General features: G+C 48.3%; 1 protein-coding gene across 1 annotated transcript in view; it reads left to right on the forward strand.

The window, feature by feature from the left end:
* Positions 1–4682: 4682 nt before the first annotated feature.
* LOC119381022 (palmitoyltransferase ZDHHC17-like) overlaps positions 4683–12588 on the forward strand; it is a gene marked incomplete in the record, with an annotated part of 471788 nt that continues 463882 nt past the window's right edge. The window contains 2 exon segments of the mRNA XM_049412183.1: positions 4683–4943; positions 5228–5352. Of these exon segments, the coding sequence (XP_049268140.1) occupies positions 4839–4943; positions 5228–5352 (230 nt within the window).

Below are 12588 nucleotides of genomic sequence, written 5' to 3' on the forward strand. Positions count from 1 at the left end.
TGTGTCCGTGTTGCACGCCCTGTCTTTTTAGAATGAAGAGTCGGTAATAGTTCACTGAAGCACTTTCACATATAATTTTGCTTGCATCTAGAACCTGCTATATATTATACTTTTGCTAATAAAACAGCAATTCTTTAACGAAGTATTGAGCCTTAGCAAACAATGTATTGTACTAGCAATCCACTTACTGATGTGATAAGCAAGCCTGATAAAAACTAGGCACAATATACAATTGAATGGAAAGTTGCAGTCAGTGTAAAATGATAATATACAGGAAAATAGCAGCATGGTTTACAAGTTGAAGAGGTTCCAGCTGGCATTTGGTTTCTCGTTAAGAAATATATGTGCTGTTGGGCAGGTAATGATGTATACATCAGAATAACAGTGCACTGTTCTGTTAGACAAGTGCAAAGGGAAAACAAACACTTTTTAAGGATGGGATATATGTGCTTTGGGCAGGTAATGATGTATACATCAGAATAAACAGTGCACTGTTCTGTTAGACAAGTGCAAAGGGAAAACAAACTTTTTAAGGATGGGATGGGATTTTGCACGCTATTTTGATGTCATTAATGAACCTTGAACATAACGTTAATAAAGAAGAGTCTGTGCTCCAATTTCACTACATATGTCGTTATTTCTGTACTGCATATCCAAGTGGTATGTGCATCCATTTACTGGAGTAATTACTGGAGGGCAGGGGTGGGGGGTAGTTTTAGGGGTGCTGTATATTTTGTCTTTGCATATTTCTTACAGTAAACATGTCCCTACTATTATGTACTACGTTGAGAGTTTGCAAAATATAGGTATATTCTCCAAGTACATCGTTTCTTGAATCGACTTCTGCTTTCTTCTGTTCGTGCTCAGTTTTTTTTCTGATCGTGTCGTTAAGTTTGTTAACCGTCCTTCATTTCAATGTATGTCCTTTTTTGGTTTCGATATTTGGGCCCTGATGGGCAATCAATTGACATTACTACTTGGTTCTGCATGTCCGATTCACTGTGATGGATGCATTGCATGCTGACATGTACATAACATGTCCCATTACATGTTGAAGTAGTAGTTCAATGCAGCAGAGCACCCATTAACATTACGTTAGTTCACATAAAAGAGTATGCTTCGCTCCCTGCCTTTTTCAAAATGAGGCACACTTGCAAGAAGCTTGGAAGTTTATCATTTAGAAAACGCAATTCCCGAAACACGTTTTTTTTTACATTTATATTGTGCTAAATTTAATTTTAACGGCATCGAGCCGTGTTGTGAAGAATGAATAAATATCCACAAAGTGCCTCCTGTCTTTTCTTTCTCTTTTTTTTTTCACCATAGCTGAATAAGAATGCACTCATACGCGAGCAAAATTAAGTTATAGGGTTTCTTGCGTCGTGTCAATTGTTATCATATATTATTACTATTATTATTAGGTTTTAATACATAGAGAACACAAAGACACAGAGGAAACAAGAGGGTACAGGCTGACAACTGCCACCTAAAGGGGCACAACGCCTGCCTGCTCCTTGAACGGGCAGGGGGAGCAGAGGAAATGAAGATAGGGGGAAAGAAAGAAGGAAAAAACACACAGACATAAACACAAATAAGCAGTGCTCGCTGCATAACGAATGCGGGACACTAAAAACTGTGCTCTAGTGTCTCACATGACCCACATGACGGACTGTTTACACGTTCTTGACGGAATAATATCCCACGCACTGATACAGAGCCAACTTCTAGCTTATATAAGAGGCTCTGTCACGACGAGGCAATCCACGACCACGAATACGGGGAACAATCCGCTTGCTACACGCTGGTCAGGGTGCTGCTTCAGAAGATGTCAGCGGATCAACAGACGAGCGTTGTCAAACAGGCATGAAATTTCTTGGCAGTCACATTCGATGTGGGCACAACTTGAAGCTAGGTGATCGGCGTCTTCATTGTCATCAATACCCACATGCGTAGGTATCCAGTGGCAAATGAGGGACAAACCCCACGAGAAATAACACACGATCGCGTTATAAAGCACGCCAAAGGGGGCGACGCCGTGTACACGCTCCCGGATTAATGTTGATCACCACTGCATCCATCGTAAAACGAACCGCGTATGGGCGCTTGTCAGCGAAAGGCTCAAACATTTCGGCGTCATCTCTACGGGCGGCAGGGCAGGCACCACTTCAGCGCAAAACAAACGCGAACATGGGCGCCATGTTGCTTGAAAACAAACAAAAACAAAAAAAATACCGGAAGCGCGCGTAGGTCACGTGACCATCTCCAGCCAATAGCGGCGCAGTATGGGTCCCAGCCATCCTAGGGGATATGTTTCTACAAGTGGTGGTCAGGGAGACAGTGAACAATTGTGATGTTCATGGCATATTGTAGGAAACTCTATGGTTCATGGACCTGGGTGTGATTTTTCTTTTTTCTCCTATTTTTTAAAATTTATTTGTTTCTCGTTCCGGTTAGGACACTAAAAGGTGCCCCCCCCCCCAGTATAAAGGGGAAGACCACAGACATCATCATTCATCATCATCGTGGGCTTTCTCCGCGGCGGAAGCCGCGCCAAAGCGGCGAGCGTCTGCTACGCGCGTGATATTTTGGCCGCTATTTGCTAAAATTGTGGAAATTTGGGCAACATTTAATACTGCGTCACTGCAATATAATACTGCAGCGACTCATCACACAGAGAGCGCGTTTGGGTGTTGTGAAACGGGGTTTTTGTATATATCCTTGCAGCTGGTTTGTCACCGCACTGGTTCACACTTCCACGGCTGTTTGAGGAACGCATCCTGCGCGCACATCGTCGTGAGAAAAAGCGCTTAGCTTACTTTCGTGTGGGATGACGAACGTAAACTTGCTGCAGGAGGGAATAAACTGGAGATAATCAGGAGAACGTAGCTGCACGTAGTAACTAGCTCATGCATGCTAACGCGTTTGCACCCTTCATATCCCTATCTTTTATTTCGTGCATTCGATTTGTTTTACAAGGCTGCCTCCGGCGCTCTGCTGTTTCAAGCCATTTCATCCGAAGCCGAATGTGTCAGTCGGCGTGGCCGCGGCACCAAAAGTAAAAAATTACTCGCGTAACTCGCGTCTCGTTCACTTGGTATACACGAAAATTGGCACGGAGGGGCACGAATGTACGTATGCCCAACACGACCGGTAGGTCATATGCATCACTTACTTGACATGCTTGCCATTTGCGTAACGACTAACAATAATAATATGGTGTATGGCGTGCAAACCCGCTTTTAGCCAGAAATAATTCTGACGATGTGTGGTCTGACAATTTGTTTCCGTCAGGTTATAAAAAACGTGGTAGTCACCAATATCGATGTCAACATGTTAGACTTACCCATGCATATTGAAGAACTGACCGCGTAGGTAAAATGTATGCGAAAAAAATACATGAAAAAAAAAAACATGGTCTCATATGCATTCGCCTGAGAAATGACTCGAAAACGAAAGCCAGCTTTTTCGTCAGTCGATGCATTGAACCTCCCTCGCCCCTCTCCGAAAGCTTTCTGCACATAACGTGGTTTTGGACTGCCCACAGGATCGAAGGCATTGCAAGCTTTCTGCACCTCACTTGCTTTTACATTGCCTACATCGGGGGCCGATCACGGAGACAATGGAAAGCGACCATGTCATGTGATGGCGTCATCATATGACGTCACGTTGAATGACGTCATAGTGACGTCGCAAGTTCTGTCGACGTCATCGCGTGATGATTTTGTGCATCACTCGTTGGCTATATGCGGGATGCCGACGGTCAATTTTCGTGTTTGATGAGGCATCTAAGGCTTTAGCGTTAAAAAAAGGACAAACCAAAGAAAATGAAACGATAACAGATGGCCGTTTCTACTATTTTTTATCTTTTTTTTGTTTCCCTTGCGTCTTCCCGGTGTGCTCCGTACATAATAAAGAGCTTGTGGAGGCTAATTAATTGTCAAATAAAGTGGTGTGCATATGGCTAGCAAACCAGTGGCGACTATGAGTAAAAAGCTCGTGAACTCACTGCGCGCAAGTATTTCAGCTGACTGCGCGTAATTTACTTTTTTTATAACTCTTAATTCGTGCATGCGTGATGCTATTGCCCGATTACTCATGCGAATAGGGTTTTTTTTTCGTTCTTTGCTTGTGCGTGTCTGTTTTGCGCGTTTTTACACACGCACCAACGTTCTCGAACTCTGTGACCGGAACTAGGCCACGATGATGCCGCTTGACACATGATTTTTTTTTGCATTCTGTTGTTGCCCCAGCACTAACACAACGCTTAAAGATGGATAAGCTTCATTCCGCACCGCATTACTTAAGTTAAGTAGACTTCAAGTGCCCTGTGTGGAAACGCGGCGCAAAAAACTACAGCGCGTAGCAGACGCCCCTCGCTTTCTGCGCGCTTCCCGAGCGCGGAAAGCCCACGGGTCCTAACGGGTCCGGCGCAGCAGCGGCGCGGCGCGGGAGTTCACGGCAAAAGGCCCACGCGGGAGCCGGCGCTTTGGACACTCCCCTATTCTAGGTCACTCTAGCCGCAACTGCCTAGAATATACTCCATATGATATACTCATATTCTAGGCCTTCTAGGCACTATACCGCAACCATAGACCGCAACCGTCGCCGCCGCCTTGAAACATGCAGACGGGCCCGTAGGCGATAATTCTAACAGTGCGCCGCTGTCCCGACAGAGGGCGAGAGCAGTAGCGCCACCATATCAGCTCTTGAGGTCTTAAATCAACGTTGCTGTCGATTCTCCGTCAATTGGCGTTGATTCAATTATTGACTGCTCCAATAATTGACGCCAAGAACGTGGGCAGAGTTGTTTAATGTGATAACAATGCTATTTTATTTGTATGGCGTATCTCGCCGCTAGGCCAAGTGTGGCTAGGCAACAAACCATCATGGACGAAGAGGTGGATCCGTCGTGCGCTCCGGTGTATTACACTGCGGGCGGCCAGGTATACGTCCCCCCCATTCCAAGAGCTTCTTTCTCTAAGCCGTGGTGGATACGTCTCCGCCTAACCCTTTGACCTGCGCGCTTTTAAAGAGTTAGCAATGCGCTGAAGTGTTGTGTATTGCAGTGTATTTTCAAAACCGACCCAGGGCAGCGGCGTCGCGCTGCGAAGCATGTGTTCTCCTGCATTTCAGTGTCGGTGATATTTACGAAAAGGAAAAATAAAGACGGTAGAACAGCGCCCACCCCAGAATTCGCGCTTCTGTCTGACAGTGTATTTGTGCGTAGGGCCCATGTGGTGGAGGAGCATCGGCTACCAGTGGCGGAGGAGCAGGAGACGCTGGTTGCCGGCAGTCACCGCCTCGTGTGCCAGAAGAGGACTACTCGTCATTTGACATTGTCAAGGCTACACAGTGCGCTCCGTTTTATTACTATATTTATTTGAGCAGTGCAGGAGGCACAAAGCCTTTACACAGCAGAAGAGAATGCTGTAGCTCTTGAAAAAGTTTAGTCATCCAAGCATTAGGTACAAAAACTTGCTCTCCGACTTATAGGAAATTGACCGTATAGTCTGGTAAAATTAGCCCTGCTGTATGCGCTCAATCCCCACAGTATCTTTGGGATAATGTGGGTTGGTAGCAACATGCTCAAGAACTGGGCAAACGAGGATGCAATATACTTTCAGCTTAACATATGTGCCACTCAACGGTTGGGGTGCTTAGCTGCTAAGCCGAAAGGTTTGGGTTTGATTCTGGGCGCATTTTGGTGGAGGCAAAACGATTGATCTGTGCAGTAGTCAGTGCACGTGAAAGAACCCGAGGGGGTAGAAATGATATGGGGCCCTCCTCTAAGGCATCTGATAGCCTTAGTTGCTTTGGGATGGTGTGATTCACAAACCAGTCTGGCCTAACATTTGAGGCAGATATTTTTAGCTTCTGTTGCAAAAAGCACAGTTATTTAAAGGCCTTCATGGTATCCATATCTTTTGTAAGTTTATTGTAAATACTTACCCAACTATCTCAGCTACTTGCCAACTTGCTTACATACTTATAATACTTACCAACTAGCTCAGCTCTCCGTTTTTTAAGTTTGTTGGTGATTGTTGTCGCTAAGTGGTTTACACACGGTGCCCTGCTAACTATAGCCAGTGTTTAAATATACAGTCAAGCCCGCATACGTCAAACTTGCAAAATGTGGGAATTAGTCCTATATATTGTATAATTTGATACAGAACTCTGAAAGAATTTAGCGTATCTTTTATGCGAATTTCACTGTCGATGTTGGCTTCGCGGCACTGCTTCAGGAGGATGCAAGAAAGGCGTCCTCTCTACAACGTGTGGGGTGTTCTCTTAGTTTGTATTTCTGATGGTTTGCAGTTAGGGGTGCAGATTACATGCAGGGGTGGGTTATACACGACAAAATACGACAATGGTAAACAGCGCCTCAACATCTTTATAGGTACTGATTGGGCCAGAAGCCTGCAACAGTATCGCAGCTTGAGCAAGTTGATACGTCATCATCATGCGAAAAGTGCAGCATGCACGGGAGCGACGGACGAAAGAGAAGAAACAGCGCTAATCCTGTTTGTTTCTTCTCTTACGTGTGAGCCAGAGGGTATGCCTTGGCTCCACTGACCTTCAATATCATACTCCGTGTGCTTCTTCTCCACATTGAACTATGCAGGTTCTTCCGCTTCACAGCGTCAACAAAGCACGTGATGGCAAGCGGTAGTATCACACTGCTCACTTTCCAAATGCAGTCCCCTCCATGACGAAAAGCCAACATCTTGGGGTGTTTCACGCTGCCCAATGTATCAAGTATCTTGGTGATTTTTGTTCGATGTAGCCGTAGACTTTCCTGTGCATTGACGTTAAAGCTCTTTCGTGTTCGAGAAAAATTTGATATAAAGGTTCAACATTTGGTCGGCTTCGACTGTATGCCGATGCACTCTATTGTCTGGAGTTAGTCGACAATTTTTCATTTTACGCTTAATTTCTTAATGAGGCAACGTTAATTAACTTTAGAAGCAACGAAGTTAGGCAAACAGTTCCAATTAGAAAGCTGTAAAATATGGTTTGCAAAATGCCCAATCACACAGCTTTCACTTTCTATCTGTTATGTATGAGCATTTTTTTCTGCTTACTGTTGGTGCCCGCAAAATACAAAAAATACCAAGTGTGTTGAAAATAGAGAAGTGGGCATGGGCTTATGGGCACAGAGCATCGTTGTATACCAACGAATGGGTGCACCGCTGCTTAAAGGGCGGCTACAGGGCGCAGGCATTGGTGTGCCAACGATATCACTTCTCTCACGGTGCTTCATGATGGCGATGAGCAGCACAGCGGCTATCGTTTGTGCGGCCACAAGGAATGGGTGCGTCATGTCACGATAGCTGTTGGGAACATGAACAGCCCTGAAAAGAAAAAAATCCTTTTTTAGAACACTGACAGTGGTGAAATAATATTTTTGTGGCATGCGCTTTCACGGCACATACTGGAAGAGAGAGACATAACTTTATTTTGTCCTTGCTGGGGTCAAGGGAGGCGGGCCGGGAGACTAGCCCTACCGGAGCCCCCCTTCCTCAGGCGGCGGCCAGACCTTGGGTCTTGGCGGCGTCTTCGGCCAGCCGGACTGCCCAGAGTTGGTCATCCGGGCACGCGCTGAGCAGCATAGCCTCCCACTGCTCGGGCGTGGTAATCTTAAGTGTAGGGTTCTTGCTGTGTTTGATGGTGTGTGTTGCTGCGGGACATGCCCAGATAATGTGGTCGAGGTTGGCGCGAGCCATCCCGCAAGCTTTGCACTGTGGTGTGTAAACGTCCGGGTAATGCGACTGTACAGCGTGGGTGTAGGGAATGTTCGCGTCTGTAATAATCGCCATGTGTCGACTGTTGCTTATTTAGCGACTTGTCAGGGGGTGGGTACTTCAATCTTGCCCTACGGTAATGCATGACAATTTCACCATACGTGACCATTCTTTCTTTCGCGTGGCCGCACCAGATTCGAGTTCTTCGTCCTCAGCCTGCTCGGCTCGTCGGGAGGGTAGCTGCTCTGATGACGGGTGACGCGCCCGTGGACGATTTCTCTCGGGCAGCGTCGTGAGCGCTTCGTTCCCGGCAAGGCCCGAATGGCCCGGAGCCCAGATTAAATGAACTTGGCGGCGACGAGATGGGGATGTGCTTGCAAGTATGCGGTTCGCTTGCGGAAATGCCCTTGGTGAAGTTGCGGATAGCTGTCTTGCTGTCACTAACAATGCAAGAGGCGGTAGTCGTCGCGTAGGCTAAAGCGATGGCAGCTTCTTCGCCCTCTTCGGGTTTGTGGTGAGTAGGGAGCTGGTGGTGGTAGTTACATGATTCTGTCCCGTGACGACAGCGAGCGCCATGGCCGGTTGTTTGCGGGTACTCTGCTGCGTCGACGTAAGCTACATGCGCGGCCCCCGTAACTCTTGCTGAGATGTTTAGCACGGTCGGCGCGCCGTTCTGTTGTAGACGGGGTGCATATTGCGAGGGATGGGGGAATCAGGAACGTTTCTCGGATGTCCTTGGACAATGGGACCTTGGGTCCGGTCTGCGTAACGTATTCAATGTCAAGGGTACGGAGGATGTGCCGCCCGTCTGTGTTTGCGAGAGCCGCTCGTAGTGTGAAATGCGCTGAGCCTCAATTAACTCCTCAATTGTGTTATGTAGGCCTAATTCCATGCTTTTGATTCTCCGTAGATTGAGGGACGTGCAGGGCTTGCTTGTATGCTTTCTTGATAATTATGTTAATCTTGTGTTTCTCGGCGTTGGGAGGCATAGGAAGGGCGCGACGTACACGATGCGGCTGATAATAAAGGCTTGCACCAACCGTAAAAGGTTGTCCTCTTTCATTCCCATGTGCTTGTTGGCGATGCGGGCGATGAGCCTTCCTATTTGAGTAGCGTGGGTCTTGAGGCATTCGATAGTCTCTGTGTTCTTACGGTTCTTGTATGCGGAGCCCCAAGACTCGCAGGCTAGGCACGCACGGTATGGGATGTCCTTTGACTTCGAGCATGATGGGATGCGTGCTCTCCTGACTCGTTCGACGATGCGTTGCGGGGCGTATGATTAGTAATTCAGACTTGCTCGACGAACATGAAAGTCCTCGTGGCTCGACATACTCGACCACCGCGTTGATTGCTTCTTGCAGGGTCTCTTCAATTTCGCCATCAGTGCCTCCAGCAGTCCAGAGGGTAATACGTCCGCGTATAGGCAGTGATTTAGGCGTGGGATAGCACAGCTGTGTTGGAAGCCCATGAGGGCGATGTTGAAAAGCATGAGAGAGCACGGACCCTTGTGGTGTGCCCTTGCTTCCGCTTGATAACCTCCGACTGGAGTCCCCCTATTGTTAATGTGGCAGTGCGGTTGGAGGAAATCTTAATGTAGCTATAGGTCTTTGCACCAACGTTTAGTTCTGAGAGTGCCTCGAGAATTGCACGGTGTGTGACGTTATCAAATGCTTTAGTAAGGTCTAGGCAAGTACAGCCCTTGTGTCCAGTTTAGGTCCCTGTCGGTGTCGAGTACTTGATGCTGAAGTTGAAGCAGACATCCTGCTGGACAGCCGTGGGCGGAAGCCTATCATGGTGGTGGAAACTTGTCTTCCTTATCCATGTATTCAGTAAGCCGAGTGAGAATGACATGCTCCATGACTTTTCCCACGCATGAAGTGAGAGATATGGGGCGAGGTTTTCGAAATGTAAAGGTTTGCCTGGTTTGGGGATGAAGACTATTTTGGCGTGTTTCCACGGCGCAGGCAAGGAGCCGACTCCCAGACGATGTTGATATGTTGCAACAGAGTGGCTAGGGAGTCGTCATCCGCATTTTGTAGGATCCGATTGGTGATGCGATCGTCCCCCGGCGCTGAGTTGGGGCGCAGATTTCGTACCGTTGCCTGCACTTCCGCCAGGGTGATAGGTGCGTCCAGGGAGGCGTTATCCTGACCTGTGTAGGGCATCTGCGGTTGCGTCACCTGGTCACCAAGGTACTTGTCGACAAGGTTACTCAGGAGCTGCTTGTCGGCGGCCTGCGTTTGATGTAGGAGTTTCTGTATATTGCGTTGTTGTAGGTAGTTTGCTGGTTCGCGCGTCTAACAGGTGCCGCAGAATGTTCCAGGTCTTGGGGATATTGGGTTGCCGCTGCATGCCGTTGCATACGGCATGCCATTGTGATTGGTTAGCTGCAGCGCGTACTTCTCAATGTCCGTGTTAAGAATCCCGATTCGTTTGCGGAGCGTGCGATTCAGTTTTTGGGTCTTGTAAGTTTCCTAAGCCCCGCTAGAGCCTCCAACATGTGTAGTAATTTACTGTCAAGCTGCTGGGCGCCTGCTTCTTCCAACACCCATTTAGTCGCCGCCTCCGCATCAGCAAGAAGGTCGTGGTCCAAGTCTCGAGGTCGGGTGCACACCTTCTGGAAGGTACGTGCTGCCTGCAGGCCCGGAAAGCATCCAGTCCGTGATACTGAGCGTTCGCCCTACCCGTTTTCGGACGGCTGCGATGAGCGTTTGCAGAACACAGTGATCACTACCGAAGGTTTGACCGGTATTGTGCCATTCTGTGAAGGATCGCGTGGGATAGGTAGGGTCCGTGACCACCGTATATTGTAATTGTTGGATATCTTCCCACAATTGGCGGCCTTTCTTTCTGTTAGGAGTAGCCCCATGCTAACGCTGGGCGTTTAAAGCACCCACGACCACAAGAGGGAGCCTTGCGCTGCCTTGTCCGCTGCGGCAAGGAGTCTATGAAATCTATGTTGGTGTTTGGGATACTGTATACATTTAATATAAAGAGTCTGCTGCGCTCTTTCGGGAATGTGGAATTATTTCGATGAAAACGTTGTGGGGGGTCGTCGAGGAGAAGTCATGTTGTAGTACTCCGAGGATTGCGGCTCATAGCGTGAACTACTAACACCTCTGATCAGGTTGATTGTTGCTTGTAGGCCGAATCTGTTAGTTTGCCTCGGTTGGGCTCTTGAGTGCAATGACGTCTGGTGGGTTCTCCGATGTGAGAGTGCGTATAGCTTTTGCTGAAGTTACCGCGTTTCCTTGAAAAGCCTCGGTTCCACTGCCAGATACATAACCGTAGAACTAGGCTGGAGGCGGAGACATCGTCAGGGCGGGGGTGTGCTTCTTTGCAAAAGTTCCCTTGAACTAACGGAATGTTCCTTACCTCTGTCATGCGGCGCTCTAGTTTCTTGATAGCATAAGCACTTATGCGCTAATTCTGAATGTTGCTATTCTGTTCGTCTTTTAAGGTTTGGGTCATTGTGGCAACTGCAGTTTCTATCGCCTGGCGATGGCGCCTTGCAGGCATTCCTCTACCGTAGTTCTAATAATATCTGCATTTGTTTCCGGAGCGGATGTATCCATGTCGGTGTCTGGTGCAGTTGCCTTACGTTTGGGTGGGTTGGTGGTAGCATCTTTTCTACTGACCACCCCGACCGATCGCTCTGCCTCAGGCTTGGGAGGATGCTGCATTTGAAGCTTTTGCTTAAGGAGCGTATTCTCTGCGCGAAGTTCTTGAAGCTCTTGTCGAGTGCACTGAGCTCTTTCATGACCATGTGAAGAGCCTGTCCGTCCGCATTACTGTGTGTCTGTGTAGGCATTGGTGCTGTGGGTTTGTGTGGTTGCGATGTCATGGGTGATTGTGGGTTCGCGCGGGGGCCATGGCTGCCCAGCTTACCTCCAATGGATGACCGGCTTTGATGGGCTGCCTGGGGGCCGTCTCGTTACAGTTGCTCCCAGGTTGTGAGGTCCCTCGGGCTTTGCTTCCTGATCTGCTACTCGAACGGTTCCGAGATCGGCTCCTGGAAAGGCTCCTAGGTGTAGGGTGAGGATCTTCTTGGTGTTGCTGTTGCGAAGGTGTTGCGGCATATTGAAAAGTACGTCGTTGAGCCTGCTCTCTGCGCCTTTGTAGAAGTAATCGTGGGGTGAGGTAGCGTTTTGTGCAGATCTTGTCCCCTGTGGAGTGACCAAGTCCACAGAGAGCGCAGCACAGCTGGCACGTGTGGTCAGTTGGGGGTCTTCCTTGTAGCAGGTAGCGCACCTGTTGCGTGGTGGGATGGACAGACATCCACTCGGTGACCAACCAAACCACAGGCGGTTGCAAAATTCAGCTTTCTTTTTGTGCAAGTAGCATTTGTATTCAGCTCCTCGATAATAGACTTGGTATGGGACTTGATGACCATCAAAGACGATGAGCACCGGGTTCGTGCTGCCCATACGGCGGGCCTGGATAATCGTTGGATTTCGCTTGTTGACTAGGCTGCTCGTGATGACTTCAGCGGTGTCGTACGAAGGGACGTTGTGTATGACTCCTTTAGCGGTATCATCAGGCAATGTAGCGTATGCTGCAGCTGAAAACTTGTGTTCGCCAATCTGTAAGTGTGTGATCTTGCAGTACCTTTCCGCGTTTTCCATCGAGGGGGTGCTGACCAGAACAATGTTGGAAGCCGGTTTGTCCTGTACGTATCTGCATCAGTTTGCTCGGGAGTGAGGCCAGTGACGGCAAGGATAGCGTCTCTTATTTGCGCCTCGCCCACCATGGCAGTATTGAAGCCGTCTCGGAAGCGCATTACGACTTTGATATCGTCTTCTGGTAGTTTCGGAGTCTTAAGGCTCGCGGGCGCATGCAGGGGCGG

This window comes from Rhipicephalus sanguineus, chromosome 2 (genome assembly GCF_013339695.2).
Source record: "Rhipicephalus sanguineus isolate Rsan-2018 chromosome 2, BIME_Rsan_1.4, whole genome shotgun sequence".
Classification (NCBI taxonomy): Eukaryota; Metazoa; Arthropoda; class Arachnida; order Ixodida; family Ixodidae; genus Rhipicephalus; species Rhipicephalus sanguineus.